Source organism: Thalassophryne amazonica, chromosome 15 (genome assembly GCF_902500255.1).
Source record: "Thalassophryne amazonica chromosome 15, fThaAma1.1, whole genome shotgun sequence".
NCBI lineage: Eukaryota > Metazoa > Chordata > Actinopteri > Batrachoidiformes > Batrachoididae > Thalassophryne > Thalassophryne amazonica.
The window spans coordinates 93,598,129-93,616,915 of NC_047117.1; the positions used below are offsets into that span (position 1 = coordinate 93,598,129).

General features: G+C 47.1%; 1 protein-coding gene across 2 annotated transcripts in view; it reads right to left on the reverse strand.

Annotated features, from left to right (window-relative positions):
- Nucleotides 1-1,588: 1,588 nt before the first annotated feature.
- Nucleotides 1,589-18,787, reverse strand: part of afmid (arylformamidase) — a 35,845-nt gene continuing 18,646 nt past the window's right edge. Inside the window, exons 9-11 of one of the 2 annotated variants that reach the window (XM_034188758.1) lie at nt 4,047-4,182; nt 2,027-2,131; nt 1,589-1,938 (exon numbers count right to left, since the gene is read on the reverse strand). In XM_034188758.1, the coding sequence (XP_034044649.1) occupies nt 1,912-1,938; nt 2,027-2,131; nt 4,047-4,182 (268 nt within the window). In that variant the 3' untranslated portion in view covers nt 1,589-1,911. The remainder of the gene's footprint in view (nt 1,939-2,026; nt 2,132-4,046; nt 4,183-18,787) is intronic. The other variant, XM_034188757.1, reaches the window with a different exon arrangement.

An 18,787-nucleotide genomic window follows, 5' to 3' on the forward strand; every position in this document is an offset into this window, starting at 1 on the left:
CACCGTGTCGAACAAGAACTTTGAGTTATGCTTGTTTTTGTTGATCAAATCAGAGTAATACGAGGTCTGTCCAAAAAGTATCGTACCTTTTTATTTTTTTTCAAAACTATATGGATTTGAATCACGTGTGATTACATCAGCCAAGTTTGAACCTTCGTGCGCATGCGTGAGTTTTTCCACGCCTGTCGGTTGCGTCATTCGCCTGTGGGTAGGCTTTGAGTGAGCACTGGTCCACCCCTCCCGTCAGATTTCTTTTGTCTGAGAACTTGCTGAGAGGCTGCCGCTTTGCTCCATGAAATTTTTTTCAGAAACTGTTAGAGACAGGCAGTTGGAAACCATTCGATAGATTCAGTTGGATATCGGTGAAGATTCTGTCAGCGTCACGCGGATTATGGACTGTTAAAACCTTTTTAAAGACGGCCCACAGCGGTGGAGGGCGCGCAGCGCACCGAGCGGCCATTCGACAGGCTGGATCGACCAGATCATTTCTAAACTGAATGCTGTGTTGATCCGGGACATCGTGTGACTACCACAGAAATGGCAACAGAGCTGGACATAGCATTTTTGCGGCACATTCCACTGTTACAGGAGATTTTGTAATGAAAGACGTGCGGAGGATTTCGCGCGTCGGCACGAAGCAGCTCAGGACGCGCAGCAAAAAAACACCTCCGTCTTGGAAGTCTCACAGGACATGTTGGGGCATGTCCAGCTGTTACACAATTTCTCGGATACTCACTCGACTGAAAGCCATCGAAAGCCGTCTGAATCTTCTGAATGGTTTCCAACACGGAGGTGTTTTTTTGCTGCGCGTCCTGAGCTGCTTCATGCTGACGTGCGAAATCCTCCGCACGTCTTTCATTACAAAATCTCCTGTAACAGTGGAATGTGCCGCAAAAGTGCTATGTCCAGCTCTGTTGCCATTTCTGTGGTAGTCACACGATGTCCCGGATCAACACAGCGTTCAGTTTAGAAATGATCTGGTCGATCCAGCCTGTCGATGGCCGCTCGGTGCGCCGCGCGCCCTCCGCCGCTGTGGGCCGTCTTTAAAAAGGTTTTAACAGTCCATAATCCGCGTGACGCTGACAGAATCTTCACCGATATCCAACTGAATCTATCGAATGGTTTCCAACTGCCTGTCTCTAACAGTTTCTGAAAAAAATTTCATGGAGCAAAGCGGCAGCCTCTCAGCAAGTTCTCAGACAAAAGAAATCCGACGGGAGGGGTGGACCAGTGCTCACTCAAAGCCTGCCCACAGGCGAATGACGCAACCGACAGGCGTGGAAAAACTCACGCATGCGCACGAAGGTTCAAACTTGGCTGATGTAATCACACGTGGTTCAAATCCATATAGTTTTTGAAAAAAATAAAAAGGTACAATACTTTTTGGACAGACCTCATAAGTCCGCTTTGTAGCCAATAATGCATGTTTATAGTCTAAGATAGCATCACGCCACGCAAGGTGGAATACTTCTAATTTCAAACTACGCCATTTCCGTTCATGACCTGTAGTCTTATGCTTGAAGTCATGCAAGTAACCATTAAATCAAGGTGACTGTGCTTTGGGAAGATGTGGCTTTAATAGAGGTGGTGCAATCTTATCAAGTGTAGTTTTGAGCACTGAATTCAAACCATCCACTGATTGGCCAAACTCGAAGCTAGAATATCACACAATTACAATTATACACAATTAATCCCCCCCCCAAAAGAAAAAAAAAAAAAACTTCTTTGACCTCTTTAATGTGACAAAAGTCAGACTTGTGACTGGCCTCTGCTGGTTGGGTTCAGCAGGAACTCTAGTGGTGGAAAAGCAGACAATCAATGAGATGAGTTCAGATTATCATCTCAATCTGGCAGCAGTGCAGTTAGAACAATAGAATGCTGAAATAAAGCAGACTGAGTTTTGTGGTGACTTCAGCTCTTCATCATCTCCAAAAGAATCTGCAGATGAGAAAAAGTTATTAACCCCCCACATGGAATCACATGTTGGCTTTGTAGTTGGGGCCTTGGGTCACATGTCCGTGTTCACCTTTGTGAGGTAATAGTCGGAGTCCACCAGCTGTTCAATGATACTGAAGTGATCCGTGTCTGGAATGTCTTCCATGGTGGCGTTCACACCCACTGACTCCAGCATCTTCATTGGAGCAAAGACAACGGGAATGCTGGGTGACGACACATTCTGACACAATACCACCATCAACCAGCAGAGGTCACACAACCACCCTGTCTGATTCAAAAGAACACGACTTCTTCGGGGTTAGGGAGCAGACCCTGATCCAGAACCTTCTCAAGAAGTGGTGTTATGACATCACAATGACACACATGCTGGTGCCTTTGATCTCAGCCTCAATTACAATGTCACAAAGACCTACAGACCCAAACATCTGTCAGTTGATGGAGGCTGGTGGTTATTATTCAGACAGACACATGCACACTGAGGTCACGTTCTCTGATGTACATACGGAAATCAATCAATAAGTGATCAATAATATGTGATCACGTTTCAACCAGATCACAATCAAGGGGTACCAGTGGGGTACACTAAGGGTAGAAATTTGATGTTACTATATTATTTACATTGAGAAAAAAAATGATTAAAGGTGTTGTCTAATAAATGCCAAAATATCCTTTTATTAATTTCACTTCCTGAAAAGCTCGAGCTGACTTCGAAATGCATGTTTTTTGTGCCAAAGTGTGGTGTGCGGACACTACAGTTTCATCATTTGCTAAATGATAAGGTGCTGTTATTTAAATATGTGATGCATATATCTGTTTTCTAGGTAGATAGAATACAGTCTTGGTTCATTTAAAACTCATTTAGAACTGCTGCATTCAAATGCACGTTCAAGCACCGATGTCGTTGTGATGCAGAGGGCCCAGAGTTAAACACTGGTCCTAAAGATATAGGACATTACCACAGGCACAGTGCCTCATGACAGGGGAAGGATCCATCAACCCAGAACCAACCGGAAATGATCATTAGCGTGTGTGTGTGTGTGTTGGGGGTGTGAAGGGTGGGGGAATGGGTGGGTGGGGGGCAGCATATAATTATGTTGTGTTTCTTTATTAGGGAAATTATAATATGTTTTCTCATACATACATTACAGCAAGGAAGTGAGCTCTGCATTATTTATTGTCACTCTAATACAACCGGTTTCTGTGTTTGTAGACCAGACTTGCAGCACAAAATCTCTTGGTGTACGGACACGACATTCTGCAAACCTGAATTCCAAATCAGCCAAGCTGATTTACACTAAATATCAGTTGTTGCATGTAAATATAATTTTAGTTGTTCCGAAAGAAATTTGAACTTTTCAATGAAATAATATTGCTAAACCTAGATGAATCTAAACCATTTAAATAGTGGTGTACGGGACACTACACTGATTTTTGTGAAATATTAAGGGTCATATTTCTCGAGACATAAATCCAGAATTTATCGAGACAACGATCACAAAATCTATTTCGATGAAAGTGTCATTGTGTATCAAATAACAGTGTAATGGTCACGCACAAATATGCATATTTACTTTAAAACAGAACATTTTCTGTCAATGACGTGAAAAAGATTGATTTCATAACAGCAAATGTGAATTCAACAATCGGCCATATCAGTGCTGCTTCTCAGCAATAAGTAAAATACAAATCACATGTTACCAATCCAACAACCAAATTTAACTTGCAGAAGTATTAAACATTGTTTGCCAAAGGTTTTCTGCATATAAGATACATTCTTCATAGTGCTTTGATGAAATCAGCACCACAATAACATCAAAACAATGGTTTCTAGATGTTTAATACCATCATTTTAAATAGAACATTGCAAATTTCACCAGACTGGTTCATTTCAGTACCATGAAACTAACAAACATGCAAATCATTCACTGGCAAGACATTAACCTGTAAATCACATATAACAAAGATCTGCTGAACCTGTACCCCTTGATTGTGATCTGGCTGTTTAGAATTCTATCAATAAGTGATCAATAATATGTGATCATGTTTGGAAATCTGTCAATAAGGTGATCGGGTTTAAATCCAGCACTGACTTTGAAGTATTCTTCCGACTGCTTGCGGAACTCCGGTGAGTCGTTCTGAGCGACGGCCACGACGACGTGGCAGACGGAGGACGACTCTTTGAGTTCAGACACCAGACGAGCGGGGCTGTTCCTCAGCGCCACCTCCCTGTCAACAGGAGAAACATAGAGGACACGTCATGTCTGCGCGGTTCGGAATCAGAGCAGAACGATAGCTGGTGTATCCTGGAGCCAATCGCGTCACATGATGGTGACGTTCAGTGCAGCCGGTAAAACAAGTATTGAACATGTCACCATCTCTCTCAGTAAATATATTTCTGAAGGTCCTACAGACATGAAATGTTCATCAGATGTTGGTAAAAACCACAATAATCCACACAGATAAAGAAACCAAAACAAATCAGTACAGAAAACAGGTCACAGGGGCTGTTTGTACTACATACTGTTATATGGCTGGGGGGGCCTGGCTGCCGGTTTGTTTCTGTTTTTTGGTTTTCCTCCCAGGTGGCTTGCGTTTGGGACTGAGTGGCTGTGTTGCTGAGGCTGTCAGGACCTCACCCTGATCACCTGCGACTCGTCAGGACTCACAGCTGTGGTGCATCTGGATGGATTGGAACATGTTGGCATTTAAGACTGGAGTGCACAGTGTGTATTTGCCAGAGACTCGACCTTGTGACCAGACGGGTGAGATCGTCGTCTCGGGAGCCATCTCATCAGCAGCGGATGCTGAGAACGTCCAGGTTTGATGCACAGTCTGTGAAAGAGGAGGGGGTGAGGTTTCACGCTCGTCAGCACACTTCCTGAGGTACGTTAGATTTTGTGACTAACAGTTATACAGTCAGTAAATGTGGTGTCCCTCACACCTTATTGTATTGAGCTGTTTGTTAGTCATGTATCAGCTTCCACTGCGGTGGAGTTTTGTGAACTGGATGTTCCATGCCTGCAGGTTGGGAAGCTGATCAGCAATCAAGCCAGGAAGTGTTTGCTGTTTGTACACCTTTTAAGTGTTCTGTGTGTAGAGTGTGGACTCACATAATGGTTCCTTCTTTCACAGACTCGGTTGTTGCGGCCACCTGGGGGGTGTCGGCGGGGTCCTTGGGTCCGAAACAGCTTCTGGCTCCGGACCGTTAGCGCTGCTGGGAGCGCACCACGCCAGGCCGCACCTTTTTGTTATATTATCACTGTTATGTATTAAATTTAGTTAGCCTTTGAACCGTGCTCTGCTTATTTCATACTGGGTCCTTCAAACGCTGGTCGGTTCTCCGAGCTGCGTCCGACACATAACACATACAGCGGAGTTTGGGGGAAAACCTGTTTCCAGTTACGCTACATTTTTTAAGGATTTACACAAACATTTTTTGGCTTTTATGAAAGTCTTTATTGAAGGTTTCATCTGTTTGCAGTTGTGTTCAATTTGCATCTTCAAAAAGCTTTTCTGAAGCTGTTTAACCAGAACAATATTCCATGTAAAGAAAGTGTGAATAACTGAAGTTTTATATTTGCACTGTGATAGTGTTCACATTAGATCACGTTTTCTTTTTTTGGCCTGTGTGAGATGCTGTTGAGACACAGTTGTACTGTTTTGTCCGGAGTGTGAACGTGTTCATTCTGGGTTTGGGGTCACAGGCACACAGAAAATGTGCAGATTTGAATCTGCTTTCTGGGATGTCAGAGGACGGACAGATGGATTCAAACTCAAATGGATTCATTTATATAGTGGCAATTCAGGATGGGGTCACCTCAAGGGGCTTCACACAACACAACTTAAAAAAGCAAAACAAAATGAATTAAAATATAAAAAAAACAGTAAAAGAATAAAAACATAAATAAGTAAGAATATGACATGTAATAACATAAAATACTAGTCATCAATTTATTTTCATTTATATAGCACCAAATCACAACAGAGTTGCCTCAAGACACTTCACACAAGTAAGGTCTAACCTTACCAACCCCCAGAGCAAAGTAGTAAGAAAAAACTGCCTCTGAGGAAGAAACCTCAAGCAGACCAGACTCAAAGGGGTGACCCTCTGCTTGGGCCATGATACAGACACAAATTACAGAACAATTCACACAAAGAATATACAGGAAATGCTGTTGGTGCACAGGACAGGAGGGTCTCCAGCACAAATACAACTCCCATCTCTGGATGGAGCTGCACCTTAAACAGAGAAGAAAAAAAAAAACAATCAGGCATCAGAAAGACAAATACAGTATAATTTGTCAGCATTAAACAACAAGAAAAACTGGAAATACTAAGGTGATTGCCAGCCACTAGCCCTGAGTTTCACTAAAAGACCCAGAATTTAGATAAAGTTGAGGACGTGGCACGCTCCATTTACTAATAAAATTAATTAAAAGAGTAAAAAGTGTAGAACTATACTATGCCAGTATGCTGCCATATGAAAGGGAAAATAAGTGAGTCTTAAGTCTGGACTTCAAATTCTCCACAGAATCTGACTGATGTAGGGAGATCATTCCACTTTTCAAACCACTTTTTCCAGAATTTTAGAGAAAAATGATAGATTTGATATCGGCCGACAGTTTTTCAATACACTAGGGTCAAGATTAGGTTTCTTAAGTAATGGTTTAATCACTGCAGATTTGTAACATTTAGGAACAGATCCAGAACTTAATGAAAGATGAATAATTTCCATCACAGTCGGCCCAAGAGTGGGCCACAGGTCCTTAAACAGTTTTGTTGGTATAGGATCAAATAAACAGGTTGTGCTTTTTGTTGACATTACAAGTTTTGTCAGCATGCCTAGTGAGATGCTATCAAATTCTGTAAATCTAGGTAATACCTCAGTAGTGGCGCCCACCTCAATAGCAGGGTGTAGTGGCTGGATTAAGGCATGCTGGGATACGTTTAACCTAATGTCTTCTATTTTCTTTCCAAAGTAATCCAGGAAATCTTGTGCTGTAAAAGGAGAGCGATATACAGGTGGTTGTCCATGAATAAGTGTTGCCACCGTGTCGAACAAGAACTTTGAGTTATGCTTGTTTTTGTTGATCAAATCAGAGTAATAGGTCCACTTTGTAGCCAATAATGCATGATTATAGTCTAAGATAGCATCACGCCACGTAAGGTGGAATACTTCTAATTTTGAACTACACCATTTGCATTCTAGACCTCTAGCCTTATGCGTGAGGTCTCGCAGGTAATGATTGAACCAAGGTGACTGTGTTTTGGGGGAGCGTGGTTTTAACACAGGTGGCACAATCATGTCGAGTGTAGTTTTGAGCACTGAGTTTAAACTATCCACAAGTTTGTCTACTGATTGGGTATTTGCCAAACGTGAAGCTAAGACATCAGGCAGTCTAGCTTCGAGTTCAGTCTTAGTTGGGGAGTTGGTGCATCGCCGTAGTGATAAATAAGGTTGTTCCACTAAACACGGCAGCAAAACTGTAAACTTAATAAGTGAGTGATCAGAGACCACTGATATAAGAGGCATGATGTCAATATTCGTGACAGCAGTATCACATGCGAGAACCAAATCCAGGGTATTTCCACTAATGTGCATCAAGTCCTGAATGCATTGCCGAAATCCTAATGCATCCACAATTTCCATAAATGATTTGCAGAGGGGATCAGAAGGCTTATTTATATGAATGTTAAAGTCACCAATGATCAGAATGTTATCTGCACCAGTTAACAAGTTAGAGATAAAAGCACCAAATTCTAAGAATTCAGAGTATGGACCAGAAAGCCCATATACAGTGACAAAGTAATGTGGCTGATTTTTATTCTTCTGACCCTGGCAATGCGTAATATCCTGAGCAGAGCGGAGAATCAGATGCTCAAACAAGTTATATTTGTAACCCCCAACAGCTAATAAGCTAAACCTAGATTTATAAATAAGAGCAACGCCCCCGCCTTGCTTCGCATCACAAGGGACATGACTAAATGTGTATGCTGGTGGGCAGGCCTCATTTAAGGGGAGGACAGCTGCAGGTTTAAGCCAGGTTTCACATAACCCAATCATATCTAAGTGATGATCAATAATTAGATCATTGATCAACAATGATTTTGAGGATAGTGATCTTATGTCAGTGAGACCCAGACTAAGGACCTCAGTGGGGTTGACAGTTGAACTGTTTGGGTTTAGGGGTAGTTCCAGAGTAGCATATATAAGATGCCTAGAAGTAGGTTTAGGTTTGAGACATTCCATGCGCGTTGTAGGTAGCAGACATGAAATCTTTGATATTGCTGGAACAACCATTGGACCATCCTCAATTTCACCATCATCCAATGTAGTAATTGTATTAAGTTTACAAAGCATATCCCTCTATGATTTTTATGGACACGTCTACGGAAGCAGACCACAGTCTCAACTTGTTGAATTTCCCTCCCTGGCTGATAAACTGCACTATCTGTTATGTGTCGGACGCAGCTCGGAGAACCGACCAGCGTTTGAAGGACCCAGTATGAAATAAGCAGAGCACGGTACAAAGGCTAACTGAATTTAATACATAACAGTGATACAAAAATAACAGAAAGTGCGGTCTGGCGTGGTGCGCTCCCAGCAGCGCTAACGGTCCGGAGCCAGAAGCTGTTCGGACCCAAGGACCCCGCCGACACCCCCCAGGTGGCCGCAACAAACCGAGTCTGTGAAAGAAGGAACCATTATGTGAGTCCACACTCTACACACAGAGAGAACACTTAAAGGTGTACAAACAGCAAACACTTCCTGGCTTGATTACTAATCAGCTTCCCAACCTGCAGGCATGGAACATCCAGTTCACAAAACTCCACTGCAGTGGAAGCCGATACATGACTAACATACAGCTCAATATAATAAAGGTGTGAGGGACACCACATTTACTGACTGTATAAATGTTAGTCACAAAATCTAACGTACCTCAGGAAGTGTGCTGACGAGCGTGAGACCTCACCCCCTCCTCTTTCACAGACCGTGCATCAAACCCTGGACGTTCTCTGCATCCACTGATGATGAGATGGCTCCCGAGACGACGATCTCACCCGTCTAGTCACAAGGTCGAGTCTCTGGCAAATACACACGGTATACTCCAGTCTTAAATGCCACCATGTTCCAATCCATATAGATGCACCTCAGCTGTGAGTCCTGACGAGCCGCAGGTGATCAGGGTGAGGTCCTGATAACCTCAGCAACACAGCCACTCAGTCCCAAATGCAAGCCACCTGGAAGGAAAAACAAAAGACAGAAACAAAAAGGCAGCCAGGCCCCCCAGCCATACAACACTATCACCATAGTGGATTTTCTGCACTAATTTCCCCGCTAAGAATCCTTGCAGGGTCTCTAATCACCTGCTCCGTGGCCTGTTGTAAATTCCTAATGTTACCCTCCCTGTAGACCTCTGTTTGCAGACAAGATGGCGGTGTCTTCCCCAGTAGGGTGGAGGGCGTCTGGCATCAGCAAGCCACAGCGGCCTCAGAACGAAGGACAGTTATCAATAAAGCTAAAGCCTTGCTGTCTACAAAACTGCACCAGCCACCTATTTAACAATGTCAGCCTGCTAAATGCCTCATCAGTACCCCGGGAGGGGAGAGGACCAGAGACTATTAATCGATGCCGACACATCTTTCTGGCAAGGTCACAAGTCCTCTCTATGTCCAGTTTTGTGGCCTCTGAGTGCTTCATCCTGACATCATTGGTGCCGATGTGAATAATTATGTGACTATATCTCATGTCATGTTCCTTTGTCTGTTTTCCCTTCTGCAGCGTAAGATGGGATGCAATGTTGGGAGCTCTGGCCCTAGGAATACATTTAACATCAGCCAGCATCTGTAACATGACCTTGCGGGTGACAGAATCCAAAGTCCGGCGTTTCAGCCTGGCGACAGGAGTGGAAGTCAATTGTGGGCTCAGAGTATTTACATGAGGTAAATCCAAGGGGGAGAACCGATTCACAGTTCACGGTGGTGAGTGTGATCAGGGTACCACAACTGGGTACCAAGCCCTACAGGGCTTCCTCCGCCTAGCCACAGTCCGAAAGCCATCCTCCACAGCTGGTGTTTTTAGCCTGATGCTAATGTGCTCGTGAGCCGCCCAACACTAACCTCACCTGGAGTGCCCGTAACATCTAACTCCACTGAGCTAAGAAGCTGCTCTAACTTACAGACACAGCTCTCTAAGAGAGCCACCCTATCTTCCAGCATCACGCAGGATTTACGGAGGGTAGTGTACTTTGTGCACTAGGAAATTCAAAAGTATAGCCAAGCAAGCACAAGCTAACCAATAATGGATAAGCTAACCACTCCTAGGGCTCACACAGGATTCACACAGATGCAAATAAATGAATTAAAATTCACAGCAGTTACACTGAAAAAGTAGCAGAAGTATTAAAGAAACTGGGGGGGAGCAAACTAGCTAATGCAAGCTGACCACTAGCAAAAATGCTAACCACTCCTGAGATTTACATAGGAGTAAAATAATGACCTAACATTCACAGCAGTTACACTGAAAAACTAACAGAAATATTAAACAGGTAAAATTTGGAAGAGCGTCAAAACAGCAAACAATCCACTGAAAGCCACTGGTACAATTTGATACTAGTGATAAAACAAGGAAAAAAGATATGTCTTCAGTTTAGATTTAAAATCACAACAGAGTCTGACTGTCGTATGTGTGCGGGCAGATCGTTCCACAGAGCCGGGACACGACAGGAAAAGGCTCTGTGACCTACCGACTTTTTGTTCACCGTAGGAACACATAGCAGTCCTGCACCTGTTCACCCCCAAAACGTGAATCAGCTGCAAATCATCATTTATCCGCAAACCATTAATTGTAAAATGTGAATACTGAAAAAGTATCTCCCAAAATGTGAACGTAAGTCTCACAAAATGTGAATATCATTCACAATATAGATGTTTTTTTTTTTTCCAGTTTAAGTAGTTTATGGATTTCAGTTTACGGATCAATCACTGCAGGAAATCTTGATCGCAAACCCCATCACCACAAAAATGATTTTTTTTTTTTTGGTGGGGTCACTGCAGCCTGAGGAGGTGATCGAGCAGTTGTCGCTTCTGGTGTCAAGCACCCGGTTCCTCTGGGTGTGTCCCGCTCCGCAGGCAGTGTCAGGTGGAGTTTGACTGGGACGGTCCACCTGTCAAACTTACAGAGGACAGAAACCTCCCCCTTCGGGAAACGGCTCAATAATCTGAAGAGAATCGTTGTAGAAAAACAAGCAACATTAGTTTCTAACCTCAGGAAGGTAGACAACGAGCTACAACCTTATTTTTTAATCCATATGAGCCGTCCTCTGAGCTGGAAAGATAATATTAATCTGAACGAGCAGGTGGTGGAGAAACGGACGCTTAGGGACCGTCTACAAAATGCAAAAACAACACAACAGAAAAACAGTCAATAAATTCAGGTGTGTCACCAAATTCACTGCATCACTGGTCTCCTGCTGGTTACATACAGCACTATGAAAAAATTCTGGAATGAGAGGGGCTTAGATCAGCTTGTCAAACTGTATCAAGGTGAATCATTGGCGTCATTTGAGGCTTTAAAGAATAGATATTCATTACATTCATCCCACGTCTTCCGATACTTACAAATTAGACACTATATCCCAAATTCAATACATCCCCCAAATTTGAATTTCTTAGACCGCATTCTAATAAATAATAAACCAAAAAGATTCATTTCCCAAATATATAAAGTGTTCTCATCAAATACCCCTTTCTCCACAGACCACCTGAAAAGACAATGACGGGCAACTCTGATGGAGAAACACAATTTAAGATTTTACACAGACTCCACTTTCCACCGTTACTGAGAGGCAGACTGGGTCTGAGCTCACCATACGGCTCGAAATGCAACATCCAAATGTGTACACATGCACACGTTTTGGAAGTGCGTAAAAATTCAAAAATTTTGGACCGATGTTAAAAATGAAGTATCTGTTGGGGAAGTGTCGTGACACGGACCCACAACAGGGGGCGTTAATGAAGGGACAATGGAATAAATAAAAAAGTAACAATTTAATGTTGTGAAGGTGCACAACGTAATACAGACAGATACAAATATGCGCTATATCAATCCGACAAAAAGGTGACGTGTGGCAGGCTCGAAGATAGGAGACGTCTGGTGCGAGAAGAGCCAGATCCCACACAGGTCTCACCACCAACGGACCTGAAGAACACCGGAGCCGCCAAGCCCTGCGTCCCAGGTGGCCACTGTCTTCAGCAGTCAGACCCGGTACTGCTGGCAGAAAACAGAAACAGTTCTGGATGAGTGTGAGTTCGCTCACTCAGTAATCCCACAGTCTGTACACAATGAGGAGGGAGAACCTCCACCTCTAGCAACAATTTCACCCGTGCAGCTCCTGTTGGTCTCTTTCCTGGATGGAGTGAGAGGCGAAGAACGTCGTCCTCTCACTGTCTGCCAATCCAGCCTCCGACAGAGTCCACAGGAACACGGCTGCACACAGGACAATGTCTTGGACAACAATAATCACAGCAGAGAAGATTACCTGTATGGTAGAAGATTTCTCGGCGAGGAGGTGGAGTTGCAGTCCAGTCTTTGTAGTGGTGGTGATGGGTGACAGCTGGTGTTGATAGGTGACAGCTGTCACCTCCAGCGGCTCCGATGCCCTCTCGTGCTTGGAGCCCGCACTCCAAGCAGGGCGCCATCTGGTGGTGGTGGGCCAGCAGTACCTCCTCTTCAGCGGCCCACACAACAGGACCCCCCCCTGGTCAGAGGGCCAGGTCCAGGATGAAGCTCCTTTTCACCCAGGAGCGTTCCTCTGGGCCATACCCCTCCCAGTCCACCAGATACTGGAACCCCCGACCCTTGCGACGAATGTCCAGAAGCCGACGCATGGTCCACGCCGGCTCCCCGTCGATGATCCGGGCAGGAGGTGGTGCAGGTCCAGGGGTGCAGAGCGGTGAGGTGTGGTATGGCTTGATTCGCGACACGTGAAAAACAGGATGGATCAGGCTGAGGACCTTGGTGATGGGAAAGGGTCCGATGAACCTGTCCTTCAGTTTATGGGAGTCCACTTGGAGCGAGATGTCCTTTGTCGACAACCATACCTCCTGCCCAGGCTGGTATGCAGGGGCCGGGGAACGCCGGCAGTCTGCATGGGCCTTGGCCCTCGTCCGGGCCTTCAACAGGGCAGAACAGGCGGTCCGCCACACCCGGCGGCACCTCCTGAGGTGGGCCTGGACCGAGGGCACACCGACCTCTCCCTCCACAAGTAGAAACAATGGGGGCTGGTACCCCAAACACACCTCAAATGGGGAGAGGCCGGTGGCAGACGACACTTGGCTGTTGTGGGCGTACTCGATCCAGGCCAGATGGGTGCTCCAGGCCGTCGGGTGCGCGGAGGTAACGCAACGGAGGGCCTGCTCCAACTCCTGGTTGGCCCGCTCTGCCTGTCCGTTCGTCTGAGGGTGATACCCGGACGAGAGACTCACGGTGGCCCCCAGTTCCTTGCAAAAACTCCTCCAGACCTGAGAGGAGAACTGAGGGCCACGGTCTGAGACGATGTCCGCTGGTATCCCATGCAGACGCACCACGTGGTGGACCAGGAGGTCTGCTGTCTCCTGGGCCGTAGGGAGCTTCGGGAGGGCGACGAAGTGGGCCACCTTGGAGAACCGGTCCACTATCGTTAAGATGGTGGTGTGGCCCTGGGACGGCGGGAGGCCCGTGACAAAGTCCAGGCCGATGTGGGACCAGGGGCGATGAGGCACCGGTAGGGGTCGGAGGAGTCCTGAGGTCCTCTTGTGGTCCGCCTTGCCCCTGGCACAGGTGGTGCAGGCCTGGACGTAGTCCCGGATGTCGGCTTCCATAGACGCCCACCAGAAGTGCTGCTGGACTACTGCCATGGTCCTGCGCACTCCGGGATGACAGGAGAGTTTGGACCCATGGCAGAAGTCCAAACCCGCAGCTCTGGCCTCTAGTGGGACGTACATCTTGTTCTTCGGGCCGGTTCCTGGGTCCGGGTTCTGTGTCAGGGCCTCCCGGACGGTCTTCGCCACGTCCCAGGTGAGAGTGGCCACGACAGTGGGCTCGGGGATGATGGTCTCTGGGGGGTCTGACAGCTCGGCCCTGGCTTCCTCTTCATGCACCCGGGACAGTGCGTCCGACCGTTGGTTCTTGGTCCCGGGGCGGTATGTAATCTGGAAGTCAAAGCGCCCGAAGAACAGTGACCAGCGGGCTTGCCTGGGGTTCAACCGCTTGGCGGTCCGGATGTACTCCAGGTTCCGATGGTCCGTGAAAACCGTGAAGGGCACCGTCGCTCCCTCCAACAGGTGTCTCCACTCCTCAAGAGCCTCCTTCACCGCCAAGAGTTCCCGATTGCCGACGTCATAATTCCTCTCAGCCGGGGTCAACCTGCGGGAAAAATAGGCACAAGGGTGGAGGACCTTATCGGACTCCCCGCTCTGGGACAGCACGGCTCCTATCCCTGAGTCAGAGGCATCCACTTCCACTGTGAACTGGCGAGTAGGATCGGGCTGCACCAGAACTGGTGCAGTCGAGAACCGGCGTTTCAACTCCTTAAACGCGGCTTCGCACCGATCCGACCAGGTGAAGGGGATTTTTGTGGAGGTCAGGGCTGTCAGGGGGCTAACTACCTGACTGTAGCCCTTAATGAACCTCCTGTAGAAGTTCGCAAAACCGAGGAACTGTTGCAGCTTCCTACGGCTTGTTGGGTGGGGCTAATCTCTCACCGCCGCAACCTTGGCCGGATCAGGGGCGACGGAGTTGGAGGAGATTATGAACCCCAGGAAGGACAAAGAGGTGCGGTGGAACTCGCACTTCTCGCCCTTCACAAACAGCCGGTTTTCCAACAACTGCTGTAGGACCTGACGTACATGCTTGACATGGGTCTCAGGGTCCGGAGAAAAGATGAGGATGTCGTCTAGATACACGAAGACAAACCGGTGCAGGAAGTCCCGCAAGACGTCATTAACCAATGCTTGGAACGTCGCAGGAGTGTTTGTGAGGCCGAACGGTTTGACCAGGTACTCAAAGTGACCTAAGGGGGTGTTAAATGCCGTCTTCCACTCGTCTCCCTTCTGGATCCGAACCAGGTGGTATGCATTCCTAAGATCAAGTTTAGTGAATATTTGGGCTCCATGCAGGGGCGTGAACACCGAATCCAACAGAGGTAACGGGTATCGGTTGCGAACCGTGATCTCGTTCAGCCCTCTGTAATCGATGCATGGACGGAGTCCGCCGTCCTTCTTACCCACAAAAAAGAAATCCACACCCATCGGGGAGGTGGAGTTCCGGATCAACCCGGCAGCTAACGAGTCCCGGATGTAGGTCTCCACTGATTCACGTTCCGGACGTGAGAGGTTGTACAGCCTGCTGGACGGGTACTCAGTGCCCGGAATCAAATCGACGGCACAATCGTACGGTCGGTGCGGGGGAAGGGCGAGTGCCAGATCTTTGCTAAAGACGTCAGCAAGATCGTGGTACTCACATGGCACCGCCGTCAGATTGGGGGGGACTTTGACCTCCTCCTTAGCTATCTCACCGGGTGGAACCGAGGATCCTAAACACTCCCGGTGGCAGGTTTCGCTCCACTGCGTCACAACCCCAGACGGCCAATCAATCCGGGGATTGTGTTTCAACACCCATGGAAAACCCAAAATCACTCGGGAGGTAGAAGGTGTTACAAAAAACACTATCTCCTCCCTGTGATTCCCAGACACCACCAAAGTCACTGGCTGTGTCTGGTGTGTGATTAATGGAAGAAGAGTGCCATCTAGTGCTCGTACTTTCACAGGGGAAGGCAGAGCCACCAGAGGGAGCCCTACTTCCTTTGCCCATCTGCTGTCCAGCAGATTCCCTTCTGACCCTGTGTCTATAAGTGCTGGGGCGTGAAGGGTTAAATCCTCACAAAGGATTGTGACTGAGATTCGTGCTGATTTTCGGGGTTCCCCCGCGTGCGTGTTATGGCCCACCCTTAGCCCAGTTTCTAAGGACGGGCATTGTAGTTTGACCGTTTGGGACAGTTTTTCTGTATGTGACCGTTAGACCCACAGAAAAAACACTCCCCGCGGGCCTGCCTCCTTTGTCTGTCCTTTGATTTTATTTTGGCCCTGCTCGTGTCCATAGCTTCGTCAGCAGGGGGAGCTGTAGCCACACGGGGCCCTCTGGCTGTGGAGCATGGGGACGACGGCACCCTTTTGGACCTGGAAGGAAGAGGGACGGCCCGTGCCCGGTCACGCCCCCCGCCCTGCTCCCGACGGTGTTCCTCTAACCGGTTGTCTAAGCGTATAACCAGGTCGACAAGCCCGTCAAAATCCCGCGGTTCCTCCTTAGCCAGCAGGTGCTGCTTCAGGACCGGAGACAGCCCGTTTATGAAGGCGGCGCGGAGTGCAATGGTATTCCAGCCGGACCTCGCAGCCGCGATGCGGAAGTTGACTGCATACTCGGCTGCACTCCGGCGCCCCTGTTGCATTGACAGTAGCACGCTCGAAGCGGTCTCGCCTCTGTTGGGATGATCAAAAACCTGTTTGAACTCCCTTACAAACCCAGCGTATGATGTTAGGAGCCGTGACTTCTGCTCCCAGAGCACCGTAGCCCAGGCGCGTGCCTCTCCTCGAAGCAAATTGATGACATAAGCCACCCGACTAGCGTCTGACACGTACATGACGGGATGCTGTGCAAAGACGAGCGAGCGCTGCATTAGAAAGTCCGCGCACGTCTCGACACAACCTCCGTACGGCTCCGGAGGGCTTATGTATGCTTCAGGGGATGGTGGGGGGGGGTCGTTGAACGACCAGTGTAATGTTTGTGTCTGACAAAGGACCAGCAGGAGGAGGTGCTGCAGTAGCGCCTTGATCGCGCGCCTCCACCCTGGCGGTGAGAGCCTCCATCCTCCGATTGAGGATAACGTTCTGCTCGGTGACCAGATCCAACCGAGCAGTGAAAGCGGTCAGTATTTGCTGCAGCTCCCCTAACATGCCTCCTGCTGGCGCCTGTGCACCTTGCTCTTCCATTGGCCGTTCAGGCTCGAGTTGACGCCCCTCGGGATCCATGATGCTGGCCGAGAAATCCTGTTGGGGAAGTGTCGTGACACGGACCCACAACAGGGGGCGTTAATGAAGGGACAATGGAATAACCAAAAAGTAACAATTTAATGTTGTGAAGGTGTACAACGTAATACAGACAGATACAAATATGCGCTATATCAATCCGACAAAAAGGTGATGTGTGGCAGGCTCGAAGATAGGAGACGTCTGGTGCGAGAAGAGCCAGATCCCACACAGGTCTCACCACCAACGGACCTGAAGAACACCGGAGCTGCCAAGCCCTGCACCCCAGGTGGCCACTGTCTTCAGCAGTCAGACCCAGTACTGCTGGCAGAAAACAGAAACAGTTCTGGATGAGTGTGAGTTCGCTCACTCAGTAATCCCACAGTCTGTACACAATGAGGAGGGAGAACCTCCACCTCTAGCAACAATTTCACCCGTGCAGCTCCTGTTGGTCTCTTTCCTGGATGGAGTGAGAGGCGAAGAACGTCGTCCTCTCACTGTCCGCCAATCCAGCCTCCGACAGAGTCCACAGGAACATGGCTGCACACAGAACAATGTCTTGGACAACAATAATCACAGCAGAGAAGATTACCTGTATGGTAGAAGATTTCTCGGCGAGGAGGTGGAGTTGCAGTCCGGTCTTTGTAGTGGTGGTGATGATGGGTGACAGCTGGTGTTGATAGGTGACAGCTGTCACCTCCAGCGGCTCAGATGCCCTCTTGTGCTTGGAGCCCGCACTCCAAGCAGGGCGCCATCTGGTGGTGGTGGGCCAGCAGTACCTCCTCTTCAGCGGCCCACACAACAGTATCGACAATATTGGGATACCATCTAGAGCTTTCAGCTTTTCAGTGTGTTCTTGCCACCAGAGTAGATAAGGCAAAGGACAAACACAACTCTAAACTGACAGAAATTCTTCTTTATGTAACGAGAAAAACCATTTTGAAATTTTGGATTTCCTGTGACTGTCCGACAATTGAAGACTGGTACACAGAGGGACTGAAGATAATTCCACTTGAGAGACACACATATATTCTTCACGACAACATTGATGGATTTTTGGACATTTGGCAACTGGTTTTATGCAAAACAAATCTCACATAAACTGAAATGCCCTCTGACTCATTTGTATTCCTGTAATTTTGGACTGTGGACCGAGTTGTGATAGTACTGTACAATGTATATGATATTTTATTTTATGTTATTATTATTATTATTATTATTATTATTATTATTCCGTCTCTGTTGAGTATTGGTTTGATTATAAGTCTGTTCTTGTAAAAAAAAAGGGGGGGGGGGGTAACATATGTATGTGAATCTAAATCATATTTCAGCCACAAATAAAAAGAATTTAAAAAATTCAAGAGTGTCAGTGTTATACGGTGTAGTGACACAAAATCAGTGGGGTCTTGCTGGTTATACTACAGCACTCAGTTTGGAAAAATGTGCAAAAATTGAATCTTAGTGATTTTTTATCATTAAAATAAGTCATAAAATGAGCAATAAAATTCACAAATTCACTAACATTCAATTTTTGCACCAAGAGGAGACCAGAGATGTCAAATTGATGCAGATGAGTTCTGTCAGGTCTGCAGCAACCTCACAGGCTTTTATGTTGAAATACAGGCTCTTATTGTGGAAGTGTGTATTGGTTCAATCACCTTGCTGTTTTCACGACTTGAATCTTCATGAAAAAGTACATAAGTATGCTAAAGGGGGAAGGATGGATGCTCCGGATGCACAAACACACAGAGGTCACGCCCCTTTTATT